The 20,109-nt window shown below is 43.8% G+C and overlaps 2 protein-coding genes across 2 annotated transcripts; both read left to right on the top strand.

Annotated features, from left to right (window-relative positions):
- Positions 1 to 828: 828 nt before the first annotated feature.
- Positions 829 to 10,673, top strand: LOC112555312 (hemicentin-2-like). The gene is made up of 10 exons (XM_025223661.1): positions 829 to 1,413; positions 2,546 to 2,652; positions 3,341 to 3,545; positions 5,560 to 5,663; positions 5,795 to 6,026; positions 6,472 to 6,639; positions 7,469 to 7,597; positions 8,076 to 8,144; positions 8,531 to 8,818; positions 9,752 to 10,673. The coding sequence occupies exons 1-10, from the start codon at positions 1,302 to 1,304 to the stop codon at positions 9,760 to 9,762; spliced, it is 1,425 nt and encodes a 474-aa protein (XP_025079446.1). The 5' UTR covers positions 829 to 1,301; the 3' UTR covers positions 9,763 to 10,673.
- Positions 10,674 to 12,996: 2,323 nt separating this feature from the next.
- LOC112554781 (ribosome biogenesis protein NSA2 homolog) lies at positions 12,997 to 19,409 on the top strand. The gene is made up of 10 exons (XM_025222812.1): positions 12,997 to 13,136; positions 13,455 to 13,522; positions 14,313 to 14,378; positions 15,914 to 15,967; positions 16,296 to 16,446; positions 17,518 to 17,602; positions 17,909 to 18,003; positions 18,290 to 18,430; positions 18,712 to 18,763; positions 19,088 to 19,409. Exons 1-10 carry the CDS (start codon positions 13,134 to 13,136, stop codon positions 19,153 to 19,155), a joined length of 783 nt encoding a protein of 260 aa, XP_025078597.1. The 5' UTR covers positions 12,997 to 13,133; the 3' UTR covers positions 19,156 to 19,409.
- Positions 19,410 to 20,109: the final 700 nt, after the last annotated feature.

The raw sequence follows: 20,109 nt of genomic DNA on the forward strand, positions 1-20,109 counted from the left end.
TTGCAAAGAGATGTGGATAGTGGACTATTTTCCTTTGATATCACTGCGCCAGTGGGTGTTTGATCGTCTGCTACAGAGTAACTACACGTAACTACAAGTCAAATTTATATAAAATAATGTGAAAAAGCTAAACACATACAACTCACGCTTTACTATTGGTTTTGATAAAAAAAATGTCAAGAAAATGTCTGCTAAATCATTCAGCATCACTAGAGAACCCATTGTTGCTACGCATGAGCACCTCTCGCCACACCGCCTCACACCTCCACCGGTCAACCTGTCTCTCAGGTGAGTTTGGAAGACAATGAGCACGTGACTAGGTCACACTTGTCTGCACCATTTCTCCCTGTAGCTCTGAATAGTACACTGCTATTTGCTACTGGAGTAATTCTCCCATAATATTCCACTTATTTGTTACTGCAATAACTAAGGCTTCACGTGTGGCCTGCTCATTGTCATGAGTGTAAACAAGTGTAAACAAGATGTATTCCAAACTTACTCTGACTCACTGATTATGTAAGAAGGTAATGACAGTATAGACAAGTCCCTGACACTGTCCTGACACTGACACTAACCCTCTTGACTTCAGATGATTCAAGTCACAGGGTATGACACGTGGCTGAACACGGGTGGAGGCGGCACTACCCGCCTCAGAGTGACGTCACAATCCAGTCTTGAGTCTGTAGCACTGTAGTCACTGTAATCTTCCGTAATCCCGCGGTAATCCTGGGAAACAAGCAAAAGGCTGTGCGAGCAGACCTCGGCCTGGAGCGCTGAGTGGAGCAAGTACGGTAACCCTGGGTTACTGGGATGCCCTCTCTTGCCGGCAGCTCCATCTGCGCCATCAAACTTCTGTCTGCAGCCGCAGCTCATGTTTCTGCCTCCTGTAGCACCACCATCACCACCACTACCACCACCACCATCTGTCTGTCGGCAGTGCAGCTATCGGCCATCTTCAGGTGCAGTTGTCATCCCACAGACATGGTCTCAGTGCCAGACTCGCTTCCCCAGCTCCGCCTCTCACCCGCCGGCTGTAAACGTTTCAGCAGATAAGCGGTGATGATCCCCCCTCAGGCGGTGTTTACACTCGACAACAAGTCTGTTCGTCCCTCGGCTCGGAAACCCCACAAGCAGTCATCCGTGACACGAGCTGACCACACCTCTGATCGTATCGCAGGAACTCGTTCTTCGCTGGTCAAGCGCCGTGTCGGCCTGCACTCCAGTGTCCACCTGCCCTCGTGAAGCTCCGCCAGGGCGCGAAATAGAGAGAGGGGGATAGAAAGAGAAGAGGAAGAAAGAGGATGGCCCTTCGTGTGGAATCTCAGCTGCCGAGACTTGCTCCTCGTGGACTGGTGCGAGTGTCCGGCATGTGGGTGTCTCTGTGGCTTTTGTCTTTCTTCGCTCCAACAGAAGGTAAGACTTTCGGCGTTCTTTCCGTTATACCCGGGGTACTTCATATTTCCTGCCTCTCGTTGTCGTTTATATCGGGTCTTTCTGTAGATGCTGTTTGTTTCCAGACTATAATAAATGAGAGATCGGATGAAGTGTAAGATATAGTTAGAAGAATGAACAAATGTTTGGGGACAAATACAGACTGTACAGAAATAATGCCAGGTGCTGGTGAGTAGGACATGCTTACAGGTGTAAAAGCTACAGTGACTGTAAACAAATACTGAATGGTTTAAGCAACTACCGAAGAGAGACTGTTCTGAGGGTTAATATTGTAGCCCCTGTAGCCCTGTACACACACTGTACACACACTGTACACATACTGTACACACCCTGTAGCCCTGTACACACCCTGTACACACACTGTACACACCCTGTACACACACTGTTTTGGCTTGAAACTTCCGCTCATACCCTGCCCCCGCCACTTCCTTTGCCAAAGATGACTGATTCCTGGGATAAACGATTCTTGGACTAGAACCTCTCGTATCCATGACAACACGCACGTTAGACGATGGATGTGTGTGTGTTGGGTGTGTGTGGCAGTGAGACACAGTGCTAACCTCGCCAGAAGGCTCGACTCCCTGTTGCCTAAGCAAAGGTTTCTCTGTGACCTGAGCCTACAGGTGTCACGCTTGGCCCAGCCTCTGAAGGTGCGTGACAGTATCGATAACAGAGGCGATAAGAAGGCAGCTAATCTCGCTTTAATCCTCTGCTCAGTTCGGCAATTAAGGACTGATGCTACATCAATCTTCTCGTTGTTCAGAATGGAGGCGATGACAAAAACTTAATGATCTTCTTTTGCTTGAAGATAAGGTTGCCGAGGGCGACTTCTGCTCCAACTGCCAAGTGTCACGTGTGCTGACATTGCTGTAGCATGCAGAACCTGACTGAAACACGCGATTCTTGTCAGCCCCTACACCATCCACCCACATCCCCTCTGCTCCTACCCCAGTACGGACTGACCAACAGGTTGTCGAGACAACGAATCAATGATGAACGAATGAATTACAAATTGCTGTGTGCCATGTCTAGGACTGTCATGTCATGTCTAAGTTACCGAATGTAATGTCTGCTTCATTCGTTGGCGATGCAGTCCGAGCGGCGAGACTGGCCACCACTCAGCTGGACATCACCCTGCAGCCAGGACACAGTGCTTACGTCACACTCACGTGCACAGTGCGAGACATCGGCAAAGAAAAGGTGTGTTCACAATACTGTGTACTAGTTGTCAGACCTCACTGTCACTGTGTACTGTCAGACCTAACTGTCACTGTGTACTGTCAGACCTCACTGTCACTGTGTACTAGTTGTCAGACCTCACTGTCACTGTGTACTGTCAGACCTAACTGTCACTGTGTACTGTCAGACCTCACTGTCACTGTGTACTAGTTGTCAGACCTCACTGTCACTGTGTACTGTCAGACCTAACTGTCACTGTGTACTGTCAGACCTCACTGTCGCTGTGTACTAACTGTCAGGGCTCATTGTCACTGTGTACTAGTTGCCAGACCTCACTGTCACTGTGTACTAACTGTCAGACCTCACTGTCACTGTGTACTCACTGTCACTGTGTACTGTCAAACCTCACTGTCAGGTGGTTGATGTGTTAAGTTGTACAAAGGCAGCAGCTCCACTGTACATGGTGAGGCTGTCCCTGACCAACGCGGTCTCGCACCTCGCCACAACGACAACATGTCGGAAACGAGACTTTGGGTGTCGAGCGGCCACCGAGCACACAGACGTCTTCACTCGGACACGATTATAAATGACCCTGAGGTCCAACCACGGGGTAAGACAGGGGTAGCGGGGGTTTCTCTTCCAGGTCTCCATGGCCCCAAAGCTCAGCTCCGCTGAAGCTTGACTCTCTTCTCTCACCTGTCGTCCGCAGGTGATCTGGCGCCGGCTGTCGGATCCCATCCCCATCGCCGTGGGCACGAGGACCTTCTGGCCCGGCTCCAAGTATCGCGTGGGACGCAACGGCGACGACTGGCAGCTCATCATCAACAAGCTCAAGGTGACGGATGCCGGCGAATACGAGTGTCGCCTGAGTGGAACCAGCAACCAGGCGGAAATACTGTCACTCATCATTCCAGGTACTGTCACTCATCATTCCAGGTACTGTCACTCATCATTCCAGGTACTGTCACTCATCATTCCAGGTACTGTCACTCCTTATTGTTGCTACGGTGATGGTGTCTAACCGTGGTCTGTGCCGTGTAAATCATCTCAGTTCGCTTGTCCGTCTGTTCTCTCCATTAAGAGGACTGGTGCCAGACGCAGACCACACCCCAGCATGGGAATGAGGGTTAGCTCCCTCCCGTCGGTCTGCGGTCACAAAGTTGATTCAATGGCTGTAACTACAGATGCAGGACATGTCATACCCTGTCCTCTTGTAGCGAGCTGTCACTGTCACTGTCACTGTCATTGTCACTGTCCATCCCACTAACGCTGGCGGCCATGTCACTGACACTGCTGTCATATTGTTGCTGGTGTTGTTGGTGTCTTCGCTCCTGTCACCTTTGACCCGGAAGACTTCTCTCGTGTACTTCCGTTGGCTGCTGATGTTTCTTCACTAGTCTGTGGATGTTTCATTCACATCCTTCCGGTGAAGCATTCTGGGACAGCGTACATCACACAGTGACTGGTTTCCGCTTCCCTCTTATTGTTCACTGTTCACGGGCTCCTGTCGTGTCTGTGTGTCTGTGTGTCTGTGTGTCTGTGTGTGTCAGTTTGTACAGTCATTGTGTTTGGGAGTCTGTGCAGTGCCTGTGTGTGAGTCCGTGCACACTGTTGGTATATGTGTGTGTGTGAGAGACAGAGTTTGGGCGCTGATGATGATGATGATGATGATGATGATGATGATGATGATGATGATGATGAAACAAGGTCATTGCACACTGTTTCGAGACCCTGAAGGTATTTTCCTCGAGTTGCTAGAATCTGAACAAAGATTTCTAAGCGGGTATCATCGTTAGGAGGAGCCAGGTACTGTCACTGTCTACAACTTGGTCACGTGACAGAGTGACATCTTCCCCAAACACCACGAAGTCGCTCTGTTGGCACCAGGGTGTGACTGGTGACAGTGGACATCACTGTGTGGAACTGTCTTGTCCACACATGTCGACATGACCTGTCATTAGCTGACAGACTCTCCCTCTTCTTTCTCTGCTTTGTTGTGGTGCCTGTAGGTGCTGGCAGTGTTTGGCGTCTGATGACTGCCATTAATCAGTGTTTCTGTCTGTGTTTGCCTGCCATTGTTCTTGACTGTTCCCTGGGCATGTCCCCCATTGTTGTCTGCTCCATCGTCTAACGGTCTCAACCCCCCTGTCTACCTCATCTCGACTCCTGGCCTTTGACCTGCTGAGTGAATCACCACAACCCTGCAGGTGGTCACCACTGTCCTGTCTGTAGGCTCCTTTCTCCTCGCAACACCCTTCCCGCTGCTTTGTGTTGTGGACTGGATTCTCTGACCTCTTGTCTGCCATCCTGTCTCCTCCTTCCTTTTCTTCACTGCCACTGTATTGATGGGATCTCTGTGAAAGTGCTATGTGGGCCAAAAGTGGACATGACCACAGAAATATTGTTTGAGGTGAAATAAGAATGGAGTGTGTGTTGTAAACATCCCACGTGCCACAGGTTCGCATCTGTTACAAACAGGCAGTGTGACACTCATCACACAGTCTGTTGTTTTACAAGTCCAAAATGTCACACCTAGTCAGTCTCGATGTCAGTCTACTGTGTGCTGACAGTGACGTACACCTTGTCAGTCTCGATGTCAGTCTACTGTGTGCTGACAGTTAGTGACGTACACCTAGTTAGTCTTGATGTCAGTCTACTGTGTGCTGACAGTTAGTGACGTACACCTAGTCAGTCTCGATGTCAGTCTACTGTGTGTTGACAGTTAGTGACGTACACCTAGTCAGTCTCCATGTCAGTCTACTGTGTGCTGACAGTTAGTGACGTACACCTTGTCAGTCTCGATGTCAGTCTACTGTGTGCTGACAGTTAGTGACGTACACCTTAGCCACATGGACTAGTGCACTGCCCGGACTTTGAGAGTGACGTGTGTGGACTGGTCAGTGCAGTGTCCATTGTTGACTGTTGCAGCCTCAGGCTACCCCTACTTTTCCACCACCAAGACCACGATTGAGACCAAACTAGGCGCCACGGCGACTCTACCTTGTCACGTGGAGAACATTGGAAACTACATGGTGAGTGAAACAGACAGACAGACAGACACACGGACGGACGGACGGACGGACGGACGCTGGTGAGTGAGTCAGTTGTAGTATGGCATTTTGTACAACAATAAACTGTCACAAGATGTATGCTCCTGTCTCAGGTTCTGTGGCAAAATGGCGACCGGAAGGTGCTGAGCCTGAAGAAGAAGGTGTACAGTGGCGACCGCCGCATGCACGTGGTGCACAACTCGCCCAAGGAGTGGAGTCTGCGCATTGCTGGTGTCACAAGAGAAGACCTCGGCGTGTACACGTGTGTTGTCAACACCGCGCCCTTCCTGACCAGAACAGTTCATCTCACCCACGCCTCCAACTCCACGGGACCTGAGTCACAAGGTGGGAATAGCGGGTGGAGGAGCTGGGTGTGGGGGAAGGGGGAAGAAACAAACGCACGCAAACACATACATCAACACACACACACAAACACACACAACAATGCTGATGGTGTTGATGCAGTTGTTGACTGTATCGCCCCCTCCCATATGAACCTTGAATGAGGAGACTTGCCATCATTCTGACAACGACAGTGTACAATGCCATGTCTCTTTGGATGGATAGACGCAGCTACTGATACTGAATGCCAGTCCTTGTTTATCTGTCTGACTTCTTCCCTTTCTTCGTTCCTACATTCACCATAGCTAGCTCACAGAAATGCAGTCACCATGTAACCTATTTCAAGTCATGCACTTCCGGTGGACACCAGGAAGGACAACTCAAAAGACAGTGCACGCATGCGCGGAAACAATGGCGAGAGGGACGCTGACCTTTGTCTGTGTCACAGGTTCTGTCGCCACGTCCAGTCCACGGCTCGAGACGGACACCTTCCAGAAGAACGTAGAGGTGAAGCAAGGACACTCAGTGACCCTGCGGTGTCACTTCACGGGTCAACCTTCCCCACAGATCACGTGGTCCCGCCGAGTGTGGAAGGGGGACACCAAACAAACTGAAGGTTGGCAAAAACCTCCTTTGACAGATTTGAGGGTGCATGTTGATGACGACAATAGTCATGTGGGATTAGCTTGACAATAAAATGTGTGATATATGTATATATATATATGTTAATAATAAAAGTGCAGGGCTGTTGTCGATTATGATAATGTAGGGTACATGTTGACTAAGATAGGGTAGTGTACATTGTGTACATTTACACAAAGGCTATGATCTCACTGAAAATAAGGGACTGAAGTGGCGCGGAATGGTACCTGTGCAGGTGTAGCACGCTTGAATGGTACCTGTGCAGGTGTACCACGTTTGAATGGTACCTGTGCAGGTGTAGCACGCTTGAATGGTACCTGTGCAGGTGTACCACGTTTGAATGGTACCTGTGCAGGTGTAGCACTGTGCAGGTGTACCACGTTTGAATGGTACCTGTGCAGGTGTACCACGTTGAATGGTACCTGTGCAGGTGTAGCACGTCTGAATGGTACCTGTGCAGGTGTAGCACGTCTGAATGGTACCTGTGCAGGTGTAGCACGTCTGAATGGTACCTGTGCAGGTGTGGGTGTAGCGTTAGATACCTGTCTGCCGCAGCCAACCTGCAGTCGACCCAGGGATCAGTAGAGGGTTGGAGGAGGTAAGGCAGCGAGAAGGGTGTGGGAGAGAAAAACTGTGGTGGCAGACATGGTGGCCGTGAGAGAAGCAAGGGCTCTAACACCTTCCTGACGACCACAAGGTATGGGGTGGGGGGACTACTGGAGCATCACTGTGTGCACATTCTTCGTTGCTATTATTGGTTATTGTTGTTGTCTAATAGTCGGCTCGTGCTCGCCCTGTTGCAGACTTGAAAGTTGCAGGCGCAACACTGGAGCTGAGAGACGTGCAGCCACAGGACAAGGGTCTGTACGTGTGTAGGGCGGACAACGGCGTGGCACCTGTGGCTGTCGGCAAAATCAGTGTCAAGGTTACAGGTGAGCTGGCCTCTGGTGCCTCTGGGACTCAGGTATTTTACAGGCAGCACCAAACTTTGTCGAGGGCAGTGTATGTGTGGGAGGAGCTTGTCAGCAGTGTGACGTATTATTACGTGGCTGAGTGTCACCAGCAACCGAGTTCACGTGATTGGCTGGTTGATTGGTTGCTTGTCTTCCTGCACCCTTGTGGCTGGCCAGGTGTTCAAGGGGGTGGGTGTGTGGACATGGGTAGCTTCTTCTTTGTGTTTGTGCCGGGTGCTGGGTGCTGGGTGGCGGGTAGCGGATAACGGGTGTTAGGTGCTGGGTGCCAGGTGCCGGGTGCTGAGTGCTGGGTGCTGAGTGCTGGGTGCTGGGTGCCGGGAACAGGGTGCTAGGTGCTGGGTGGCCGGTGCTGAGTGCCGGGTGGCGGGTGCTGGGTGCCGGGCTGTTTTACGCTGTTTTGTTCACCATCATTGACACGCACTACTCTGTATCGCAGAAGAAATCACTACCTCAACTACCACAGCTTCTACAGCCCAGACTACGCCATTCAACCCAGAAACAGACGGTAATATTGCACTGAACTTTGCCACTTTACAATTATTAGCTGGTTTTTTTTTATCCTTGTATACAATTCCAGTTCTGTAGCACTTTATTAATTGTAATTAGTCCAGTTCTGATCCACTGACTGAAGTAATTTGTACATTATTAATGTCTGAGCCGGCAAAAGTGTACATTATCAAGTATCCGAACTACCCACGGGTGAAACTGTGTACATCTTTAATTTCTAATTTAAGTACAGATGGCGGCAGGTTTTCCATTTGTGATTCACGCCAGTGTGTCTGTCATCAAGCTGATGTCGTATGTTTGAGTAGGTGTACAAAAGGTCTAGACTCTAGAGATTATAAAATAAAGTTCGTGGGCTTTATTTTATTTCGTTTGCTCTGTCTGCAGCTTCTCCCCGCGTGTTTGCCGAGAGCAGTGTGGTGTACCAGCGCCGAGGGCGCCATGCGGAGCTGCGATGCCGCGCTGTGGGCATCCCGCGGCCGGAAGTGTTCTGGCTGTTCAACAACCAGCCAATCACCAGCGGGTCGGCCCACGAGGTGACCAGCACTGAGCATGCGCACCACACGGTGCACACCACGCTGCTGCTGCGCTCAGTGGAGGCCACCAACTTCGGCAACTACGTCTGCTACGCACGTAACGTGCACGGGTCGGACAGCACCACCGTGCAGCTCGCAGGTGAGACGCAGCCACACCACTGACATTGCCGGAAGTGATGTCACCTTTTGCAATGGAATAATTAGCGAGGTTCAAACTTTTTTTGTGTGGATGGATTAAGTAAATCGCAGTGCAAGATATTATTTCCCCAAATCTGAGTGACTGCCCGTCTTTCATTCAGTTCTCGAGATACACGGGTACAAACATGACCATACACACAAATACACACAAATACACACTTACAAACTTCATCCTATGTTAGTAACAAACATGTACAAACGTGACATCGCCACGTGTGTGTGCATTAATGTGTTTGTAGGCGTGTATCTCGAGAACAGCATGGGAGTATTCATGCAGGTCAGGGAAAATATTGTCTTGCACGGAGCTTTCCTAACCTTTGAAAACGGTTGTGCGCCGCCTGCACCTGAAATGAGATGCTTGTCCCTCCCTCCCCATGTTGCCCCAGGGTAAAGACTTACCCTCGCCTCATAACTACCGCCTCAATTACACAGGAGGGGATGACAGGTGTGGATTTAAGCTTACACCTAACAGGTGCTGATGTTAATAAATTATAATACATGGCAATAAGTGCCGATCCCACTGTTCTAGTATACTTAATATATCAGCAAGTGATGGTCCAGCTAAGTTTGAATATAACAACAATTGCCTATCTAATTTGCTAATATTTGTCCCTCAACTAGAGTAACAAATGTTAATGTAAATCCAGTAACTACAAGCATTGGTTAGCAACAAATGTTGATCTCACGATATTTACACGAAGCAACAAGCGGGTCTACGTTTGTATGACACAACAATTGTTGACCACAGTTTATCTTTACATCGGATGTTGAATTTAGCTTAAGTAAGATATGAGCTGGAAACAGTTCAGCCTCGGGTGCAATCACACCTTGTCAATGTTTATGGAGCCTAACGGTCTCTTCACTTTCTCTTCAGCACAAGTCTAGAGGCGTCTGCGTCCAGATGCGGGACCATCTGGAGTTTTCAGAACGAGGCTGATGGACGCAGCGACTGGACGTGGCCGAGATATTCTCCACACACTCACTCCAGATTGTTTTTGAGAATGTTCATACAAACTTCTGTGACAAGACTGCAGGTGCAGGCCCTCTGAGACTAGTGGAAACACTCAAGAGACAACTTGAGGAAGTGGTTACAGGAGGCAATGACTGGGCCAAGTGCTTGCACGCGCTGTGGACTGAACTGTCTGCGACCATCTCCTGTGTTTCTAAACTTTCAGCAGGAAATACACGTGAATACGACGAAACTGCACCGTGAGACGAACTAGTGTTGACCTGTGGTCAGTAGGAGGCCTGATGGTGCACACACTCTGTGATGGTCAACAGCAGCAGGCAGCTAGCAGACACATGTCGACTTTGAAAACGTTTATTCTGAGTTCTCTTCTCGCTGCTCTCCTCCGGGTTTATTCCCCCCTGTTTCTAGAAGGGGTGTGTCTAGGGAACGCTGATCTTGTCTTAGTGACCCAGGCTTTCAATTTTTGTATGTTCTGATAGATTAAGTTTTCGTTTCATTTTCAAAATTGAGTTTATTCTGTCCCTCATCCCTCACCCCCACACACACATTATATATAATATATACACACTGTGTGTGAGTATAAAGAGTCTTTTTTTAATTTGGCTGAAAGAAGGAAATGTTTAATAGAGAGATGAGTTTGTGTATGAGCTATGAACTTTACTGGTATGTTGCATTTTACGGTATTTTCTCCTCGTGTAAACTGTTACCTTTTTGTTGTTGTTGTTGTTGTTGTTTTGGAAATACACACTGGTTAAAACTCATAATTCCTGGATGTAGAATAATGTTTTTGAATTATTGGCAATAAAACGGGTTTCATTTAATTGTATGTGAGTGAACGTGTAAACGTATACATTCGTGTGTGTGTGTGAGAGAGAGAGAGACTTCTTCCATCTCTGGTTTATGAGCAGATAGTGAACACTGACCTACAACTCCTCAGAACATATGGGCTGGATTTTGTTTCATCCAAATAAAAATATCTTGATCTCTGACCTTTTACCGGTGCTTGATGCTAAAAGCCCATTTCTTATTTCTTTACTGTGACTGATGAGGACTCGTCGCACTGTAGATAACGACTCAGTTTAAAGGTATCCTGCTTGTTTCCGTGCCCCCAGCCTTTACTTATCGAGGGGTACAATGATCTAGGTCATGATAAACAGCTGTTTACTTTGCTAGTCTTGTTTATAAAGAACCAAAACTGCTACTTGTACTGCTTGTATGCATATGTTCGCTGTTACAAGCAAGTTTATGGACAGGACTAGGTCCCGTACTGTTTCTTCTTGTCAACCTTCAGCAATTAATAAAGATGCTTTATTATGTTTTATTTATTTAGTCAAAGTGTATAATATCATAACCAGTAGAAACAGAAGTATAAAGAATGATCCCCTTTCTCTGACTCACTTCTGCTCGGTTCATGAGATTGTTGTATCCACTATTTCGGAGAATTATGCATGCATATGAGGTTCACCGTACCAAAGCACCTATAGCCACTTCTGGTTTAGTGTTGGCTTCTAACCCGTCCTGCAGGGTCACGATGAGCTTCTCCCAGCCACCACGGAACTTAGCCAGCCATCACTCACAGCACCAAGACTTAATTATTTCAAGTACGTTTTTCAGGCAAAAAAGGTTCTTGTCGCTTGTCTATAAATGTTTCTGCCTCGCCTTAATTAACAGAAATTCGCTAATGGGTGGATTTCCAGATCATCTCTTTCAAACACTACAAACTGTTTGCTGCCAGACTCTTCTTTGGTTCACCCGTGATGTCCTCTGCGATATCTCTACTTGCAAAATTGTAATGGCTTTCCTTTCAGCGACGAATATATTATCAACTGTCTACTATTTGTTTACAAAACGCTCTTCTGTATCTTAAAAATCTTTTTCTTTTCATTTCTCTACGCTATTTACCTGATTCTCGAACCTTCGGGACTCACCGTTGAAAAATGAAAATTCAGAGACGGCGTTTTTCCTCTCATCTTGACTCTGTAGTTTGTTACCGGTCTCTATCCGACTTTCAGATATTTAAAAAGCTTTATGCTAGTCTTTAACATCCCATCATCTTCGACCACAGTCCCAGCCCCTTCTCTTTGCTATCTGTGTATGTGAGAGAAGCTTGAGGTGGGGCATCAGATGTTATACACATGAATGTGTGGCCTCTGATTGATTAGACCAGTGATGCCCAACCTTTTTCGGCCTGCGGGCCATATCCATTTCGAACAGCCGTGCCACTTCACCGCAAAAATACAAAAAGGAAAAAAAAATAGAGCAGATACCATTTTTATCAGAAACAAGTTGTACTTACCATTAATTATGTTGTAATTAGTGGGATATTTGAAGTTGTTTTCCCGAAACCAACTTAAGTAAATTCTGAATGTCCGGCCTCATCGTAGAGACACCAAGTCAGAGCACTGAATCGAAATGTTCGTCCATCGAAAAAAAGATTGAGAGACGCCCCTACATGGGGATAAATACTTCTTCTTCCTTTTTTTCGTTTTTTTTAAGGTCTTCTTTTATTACTAACATGCCGATTTCCTGCACTGTGGGCAGAAGTTTCGCGGGCCGGATAATGCCCGCGGGCCGTAGGTTGTGCATCCCTGGATTAGACAATTAAAGGTGTTTGCAATTAATTTATTGTGTCAATTGTTCTGCACATTTGAAAATGTGGGTGATTGATCAAATCACCACAAATCTTTGGGTTAATTCTTTTGTAAACGCCATAAGCTTCCTCTTAATTTAGCGAAGATATGTGTGTTAAATGACATTATTATCACTTTTATGTCGAAGTCCGACTTGTTTACCCTCTCCGTCTGATTTTGCAAGTTGATCTGTTCGCTTGTGTTAGTCGATTGTTCATAATGACTTCTGAAGAATTGCGGCCTGCTGTTCTAACATGTCGGATTTTTTATTCGAGCGTGCAAATTGCCCAAGATTTCAACAGTTAGTTTTTGTTTTAAAAATAAGATTTCTGAGCTTGTTGACTGTGTTACGCATACATTAGCATATAAACTATTTATAGCGTGATTGTGTGTGTCTATGTGAGAAGTGACAGCGAATGGTTCTGGCATGCATAAGAAAACTGACCAATAATTTTTAAGTTTCCTTTAAATGTTGAGAATTTTAACATAATGTTAAATGATAAATGTTAAAAGTCTGTACCGCGACAGCGGCATCACAGAGCAGGGGAGGTCATCGCGTCTCACAACCTTTGACTTCCGCTTCCGGTGCACGAGCTTCCGTCATAACACCGACGTGCAGTTGTCCGTGGTCGTAACGTGCTCACTCCCCGCACACAATGGTAGGAAGTTTCTTATGAATGTATACATTCTCTATCACAGAAATAACAGGAAAGTTACAATATTTTAATGTCTTACAATTGTTTTGATATTCTGAAACGACAGGACTGGCGTATTGTGATTATTAACAGCGTAATGCCATTTGTTTTTAAAGTATTCTAGACATGACGATACTTAAAAATTTTAAGGAGAGAAACTGCTATGCACTTGTAAATAACCCTTCGATTGTTTGTGTGTGTGTGTGCGAGGGGGGTATCAATAATCATAGATTTCATGCAAGCACATAGCACAACGCTTTATCGCGTTTATGATGTTTGCAGCCGCAGAACGATCACATTGAACTTCACAGAAAGCGCTATGGGCGCAGGCTTGACTACGAGGAGAGAAAGTGAGTCTTATTCTTCTGTAGTTTGAATATCACTTAGGTACGAAACTGCTACAAAAATTCATTTTTTAAATATTATTTCACTAAAATGTCCTAAGTCCAATATCGTCGTCCTCAGGTTTTAAAAAGACAGCTCATGTATCTGTGACAATGACAATTCTTTATTTATGAGGGGTAAAATAAGCAACAGAGCGCTTTTTTCCTTTTAGCCCTCGCCCTTTACAGGGAAGGAAATTAACTACATATAGGAATTAATTAAACATAGAAAAAATTGTAGTAAACATAAAGAAGGATGGATATGTACAAGGTGATGGTTAAGAAAAATATGCATTTATATACAAGGTTATCTGGAGTTGGGAGGAATCACTAGAGGTCTCATATGTATGTCTTAAAAGTATTTAGATAGATGGCGTTGAAAGCAGCTCAGGGAGTGCAATTGCTTGAGATGGAGAGGGAGGCTGTTCCATTGCACACTTCATGAGAATTTCAGACTTCATTTAAAAAGGTCTAGTCTAGGAAAGGGGATCTTCAGTTTTGGGAAGGTTCTAGAGTTATTGGAGGAAAATAGTAGAAAGAGTCTTGGTGATAGTTTACCCGTCAGTATTTTATACATGAAAATGCATTTGTTAAATTTATGTGACATGAGATCATTCAGACAAAAAAGTTGCAGCATAAAGTCAATATCTGAGAGCACGCATCTTCATAAATGCAATCATTTTTACTTTCAAAAATGTCTGTTGCATTGAGGTAGTGTAATAGAATAAGTATAATTAATGAAATGATTGTGTTTCAGGAGAAAGAAGGAAGCAAGAAAACCTCATGAACTAGCTAAAACAGCCAGAAATCTCAGAGGAATCAGGTAACGTAAATGTTGGATACTGAATAAGTTAGATATATGATAAATATGTGTAGATTTGTTTCGGAGCTACTAATTTGGAACAGTGCTTTAAAAAGAGGATGTACACAGGCAAATCCGCACAAAGATCAGGTGCCAAGTAGTTCGACAAAGAATGCAGTAGAAAGAAACAAAGCGCAAGGATATTACTCCGCAAATATGCTTGAACACAATCAATGGCGGGTAATGAAGCCTACAGTCATGCTCGGAAAAATTACAAAAGCACACTTGTGATGGAAAAGAGAAAATATAACCAAGGAACGTGTCGATTCTTAATGGACAAAACGAACAATATTTAGGCAAAGAGCAGGGTGGCTTCAGACAAGGCTATTCAACAACAGACCACATATACTCACTAGTATCTATAATCTACAGATGTTTTAAGCGCAGACAGAAATTATACGTTGCTTTTGTTGACTACAAACAGGCCTTCAACTCGGTGGACAGACAAAGATTATTGTCAATGTTGCGCAAAGATAAAGGTTTCCACAAAAATGACTGAAATACTGAAGGCTATGCAAAGGTCAGCCCAAGCATGCTTGCGAGCAGGCTCTCAGTATTCTGACCTCTTCGACTGTCCAGCTGGAGTTCGCCAGGGATGCTTAGCAAGCCTATTAATCTTCTCTCTTTTAATCAACAAAATGGCAAAGCATGTCAATTCACACGAGGTACAGCTCTTGCCTTGCCTCCAAGAAATACTTTGCCTCCTGTTTGCAGACAATGTCGCATCATAAAACAGTTCAGAAATAATAATATAATTTAGACTAGGAATTAGCATAATAAACATTAATTACAGATATTCTAACACTCCCCTTTGTGCCAAGACAAAGCGGAAGATGAAGAACACTTTCTGCTACATTGTCAAAACTATGCTGGTATCAGGGCCAAGTATCTTGCACCCCTGATAAACAGTGGATACCAGCTGACGACGTTCACTGTGTTACTGTATAGAGGGGAAACAAAGGAAATAAAAATGTAGCCATGTTAATTTTTTATGCAATAAAGAGGCGTAACGAGAACATTGGAAGTACTGGACCAACAACTTGACTCCATGTGGTTGGACTCACAGGACTGACTAAAATATAAAGGAGGCCAGGGCTGATGGCCTAATAATGTGTGTGTGTGAGCACACTTATGGGTGAGGGTGTAGGTGTAGAAGACGAGAGAGAGGGGGGGGGCAAACGAAGAATGATTGGCATAAGTGTAAGTGATAGGTAATGAGTGGTTGAAACAATATTTATGTACTTCATGTAATTTACATCTTCTGCCTGTGTATGTTCTATGGCCGATGACAAAATTTTTTACCACGCCCTGCTTTGAAAGGGTCGTTGACCCATAAAATAAATAATTCAATTCAATGCTGAATGTGATTGTTAAACACTTATTGTTCAAGCAGTTGGTAAAAGCTAGACATATGCAATCTTTGATGTTTCTTATGTGTGTTTTTCAATACATTGGCTGGATTATCTCTATTATCTCTATCTCTATTATCTTTCTAGAGCTAAACTTCATAACAAAAAGAGGCATGCTGAGAAGATACAGATGAAGAAAACGTAAGTATTTTTATTGAAACAGCATATCCCAAATTGTCAAATTATTGGCATCTGTTTATTTCAATATTTCAGTTGTTTCAATATTTAGTCAATGGTTATTGATGACTTTTGACCTATAAGTGTTGACCTTTTTAGTCTAAATTTTCAGATAAATCTATGAGTAAACATTATTATTCTTTTATAGTAACCGGATGTTAAAGGTCATTAATTTGCATGTTGCAAGATTTCAAATAAAATTGAAGCATGACTGTCAGTGCCACATTACCACCAGTCTGATCATGGCTGTAAAGAAATGATGATTGTGACATTAATCTGACTGGATTTTCAGAATCAAGATGCATGAGGAGAGAAAAACAAAACAGAAGACAAAAGATGGAGGACCAGATTCAAAAACAGCCAATTATCTTCTAGACAGAGAGTCCATAGCTCATGCCAAAGTCTTGTCCAATATGATTAAGCAGAAAAGGAAAGAGAAAGCTGTGAGTTGTCTTTCCTCTTATTTATTTTGTTATGAGAGTATTTCCACTTAATTTCTGGCTAAGCTTAAATCTGCTTATTGTGAGCTTTCCAGTCTGGTGTTTTAAGTACATGTGCATTGTTAGAAGCTAATATTTTGTTTAGTGTATTTCCTGTTAAAGGCCCTTTTTACATGGGAACATTTTGTTGATTGACACAGTTTGGCAAAATGTTCACAAGAAGCCATTGGTTTTGGGGTGAACATTTAGGGCAGTGGTTCTTAAAGTATTTTGGACTACAGATCACTTTACTAAAGTAAAAAATTATGGCTGACCACTAAGGCCTAAACTCACTCTGTACAGTGAATTTCAAATTGAAATTTCCACATTTGTTTCATTACAATTCTAAACTAAATGTACTTCTGTGACAGTAGCATAGTAATAAGTTTACATAAAATGACTTTGCAAAGTGCGCATAAAAATTCACAATAAGAAAGTGCAAGGGTAATGGGTGACGCAGTTAAATGATGCAATGATGTCACTGTGACTTAAAAACTTGGTTGATAAGTGAGCGTTTCATGCAAAAAAACGGTTGGGCATCGATAAAATTAAAACATGTGAAATCAGCACTGGACTAATAAGTGTATCTGGCGATTTAAACATCACTTTGCTGACATATGATGACTGTCAGCGGCAGACCACCTGCCTTGTGCATGTGGCTCACAAATGGTCCGTCAACCGCACTTTGAGAACCATTGATTTAGGATGTGGTAGCTTTAATTAGCATGCTTAACTAAATCAGCATTTGTACCATGGAACTTAAGAGCTTTGATGGTTTGGCATTTTGCCCTGTTAAGAATTGTCTTTAGCAAGACCACATTGCCAATTCCAAAATTTCATACTCCTTTCACATTGCCTATAAAACATTGAACATGAATGCTTTGACTATGATTGAAGTTTAACTATGAGCCACCCAAATTGTTTGCAATTTTGATCATACAGATCCATACACTTGTAGATATGACTAATTAGCTTGTGTGGATGCATGTTTTCTCTTGCACATTTGCGTTAAACTATAATGCCTTGTTGATGCAGGGAAAGTGGGATGTCCCATTGCCTAAAGTGAAGGCTATGAGCGATGCTGAGGTTTTCAAAGTTATAAGGACTGGAAAATCAAAAAGTATGTATTCCTCAGCTAGTGCTTACATAACAACAGGATGAGTGTGCAAAAATATATGCTATGTAATTAGAGTGGTCCTAGTACCTTCTATTTATGCTGTTGGGGAAAAGAGTGTTTGGGTCATGGGGATTGTTAGACATAAACGGTATCTGTAACACTATGCATATCTAATTTATTAATTTTGTGCCTTGGTGCTTTGTATCCCAGAAGCAGGATGGCTTGCATTGTTGAAGTAAAAATATGTTGTGAAGATTGACCAAGCTGTAGTGTACTTTCTGAATGTGTTTCATTTCATGTGCTTAACAGGAAAAGCCTGGAAAAGAGTGATTAATAAGGTGACATTTGTTGGTGAGGGTTTTACACGAAACCCTGTCAAGTTTGAACGATTTATACGACCTATGGTGAGACCACTTTAATAACACTTGAGCTGTTGAGGCTTGGTAGGGTGATTTGAGTTCTTGGGTGCTCCTTGGCAACTTTTCATATTCTTATTAGGTAGTGGTTTCTGTGCTGTTGTAAGTTTTTCTTTCAAACAGAAACTTTAATCTCTTAAAACCTGCCATATAATTAGAAAGGATTTAAGACTGTAATTACCGCATGATTAAGATGACAATTGGAGCATCAGTTAATAAAAATATGTATTAGATTTTTTGTTTCCATTATGTGGGGGTGAAACTGCTGTTGCAGGCTCTTCGCTTTAAGAAAGCGAATGTGACACACCCACAGCTGCAAGCCACATTTTTTCTTCCCATCATTGGAGTGACGAAGAATCCAACATCCCAGTTGTACACATCTTTGGGAGTCATTACAAAGGGAACTATCATTGAAGTAAGCAGAATGCTGCTGTCATGGGCCTTTCATGTCCTTTGATATGTTGATAATGTTTTTGTCTCTGCACCTAATTGTGGGGTGCTTACAATATGCATTGCATCACTAACATTGAGTTTGAATGAATCATTGAATCAGGAATTCAGAGTGTGGATACTGTTGACATATCTTTCATATTTATTGTCATTTTTGTCATGCTGCTCCCAAACACTTTGACTGTATGCTGTATCACAGTACAGTTGCTTCTATCTAACCATAACAAATGCGTTTCATTTTCACAGGTGAACATAAGCGAGCTTGGTTTAGTGACACAAGCAGGCAAAGTTATATGGGGTAAGGTTTCTCCTGCTTTGTACTGTTTCATTGTATCTCCTTTGATACATTCACAACTTATGTTGTCATACACCTAGACGTGTATATGACCATAGTATCTAACTATTGTGTTGACTACTTTTAGATGTTTAATGCTGCTTCTTTATCTCTGATGCATCAGTTTTACATTGCCAAAGTATCACTTAATATTAATTCATATGGAAATTGCTTTGAGCAGAGCATCTTTATAGGGTAATAACAACGACCAAAACTGTGTTTCAAAGTGCTTGAGTATTCAAACTAGAGGAAGTACTTTAGGAATTAAAACTTATTTAATTTTTGCAGGAAAATATGCACAAGTAACCAATAACCCAGAGAATGATGGCGTCATTAATGCTGTGCTCCTTGTCTGAACCCAACTACTTGGGAGAGGCACTGGCAAAGCCAAGATCTTTCAAAAGTCATTTTTAAAAACATCTAGCTGTTATCAATGCCGATGAGTTTCCATAATTTTTAGCTTTGGAATGAACTGGCATTTCAAGATTGTTTGTATCCTGTAAATCATCCACACAGTTGAGTGCAGTTTCGCTTGGTGCCCACCCACATCTAGCAGAGCAGAGGCTAGCAGTCACTGTAATAACTAACCAAGTAAAGACGTCATTCATTATTCTAGTTTTACTGTTGTTGCTAAATACTAGAAGTGGGAGAATTATAATTTAACTGCAACGGGCCTTACAGAATGATTGGAAGTAGAGTGGAACCTGGGCTAGCGAACATTTCGGATAACAACCAAAAATTTTTAAAATTTGCACCAGATACCGAACAAAATTCGGATACCAAACAGCCACGTCACCCATACATGACTGACCAACGTCTCAGACCAAGCATTATTCCTGCTCGAGACACAGTTACGATCTGTCGTTCTTCATTTTATCTGTTGCATCCTTTTATTTTGTGATTTTTTTGTGGTTTATTTTAATAATATAGCCCCCAGTCATGGTTCCAAAAAAGATTAAGAGCAATAGTAGCAAGATAATGACAAGGAAGCGGCCAACAATTGAATTGAAAAATGAAATGATTCCAAAGTATGAAGGAGCCATGCGTGTGTCGAACATTGTCGCCAAATACGCCATGTCAAAGTCGACAATCTCGACTTAAAGAAGCTAATGTTTCAAAAGGAGTATTTTAACAAAGCAAAGGTCTCAGATTTTGTCAAAAGTTGTTGCTTGTGTATATAAACAAGACACAGTTAGAAGGTGTTAGCATTGGTGAGTCGCTCGTTTGTGAGAAGGCACTGCAAATCTACGAAGAATTGCAGAAGAAAACCCCAGGGACAAGTGCTGTTAATGGTTATATATAGCCTGTAA

This window comes from Pomacea canaliculata, linkage group LG14 (genome assembly GCF_003073045.1).
Source record: "Pomacea canaliculata isolate SZHN2017 linkage group LG14, ASM307304v1, whole genome shotgun sequence".
Classification (NCBI taxonomy): domain Eukaryota; kingdom Metazoa; phylum Mollusca; class Gastropoda; order Architaenioglossa; family Ampullariidae; genus Pomacea; species Pomacea canaliculata.

Bases quoted from the DNA above. Each gene is read 5' to 3' on its own strand.
- LOC112554781 (XM_025222812.1), top strand. The intron at 13,523-14,312 runs GTGAGTCTTATT...ATTGTGTTTCAG, and splicing joins CTTGACTACGAGGAGAGAAA to GAGAAAGAAGGAAGCAAGAA. The intron at 16,447-17,517 runs GTGAGTTGTCTT...TTGTTGATGCAG, and splicing joins AGAAAAGGAAAGAGAAAGCT to GGAAAGTGGGATGTCCCATT.
- LOC112555312 (XM_025223661.1), top strand. From the start codon at position 1,302: ATGGCCCTTCGTGTGGAATCTCAGCTGCCGAGACTTGCTCCTCGTGGA. The intron at 2,653-3,340 runs GTGTGTTCACAA...TGTCGTCCGCAG, and splicing joins GAGACATCGGCAAAGAAAAG to GTGATCTGGCGCCGGCTGTC. The intron at 6,027-6,471 runs GTGGGAATAGCG...TCTGTGTCACAG, and splicing joins CACGGGACCTGAGTCACAAG to GTTCTGTCGCCACGTCCAGT.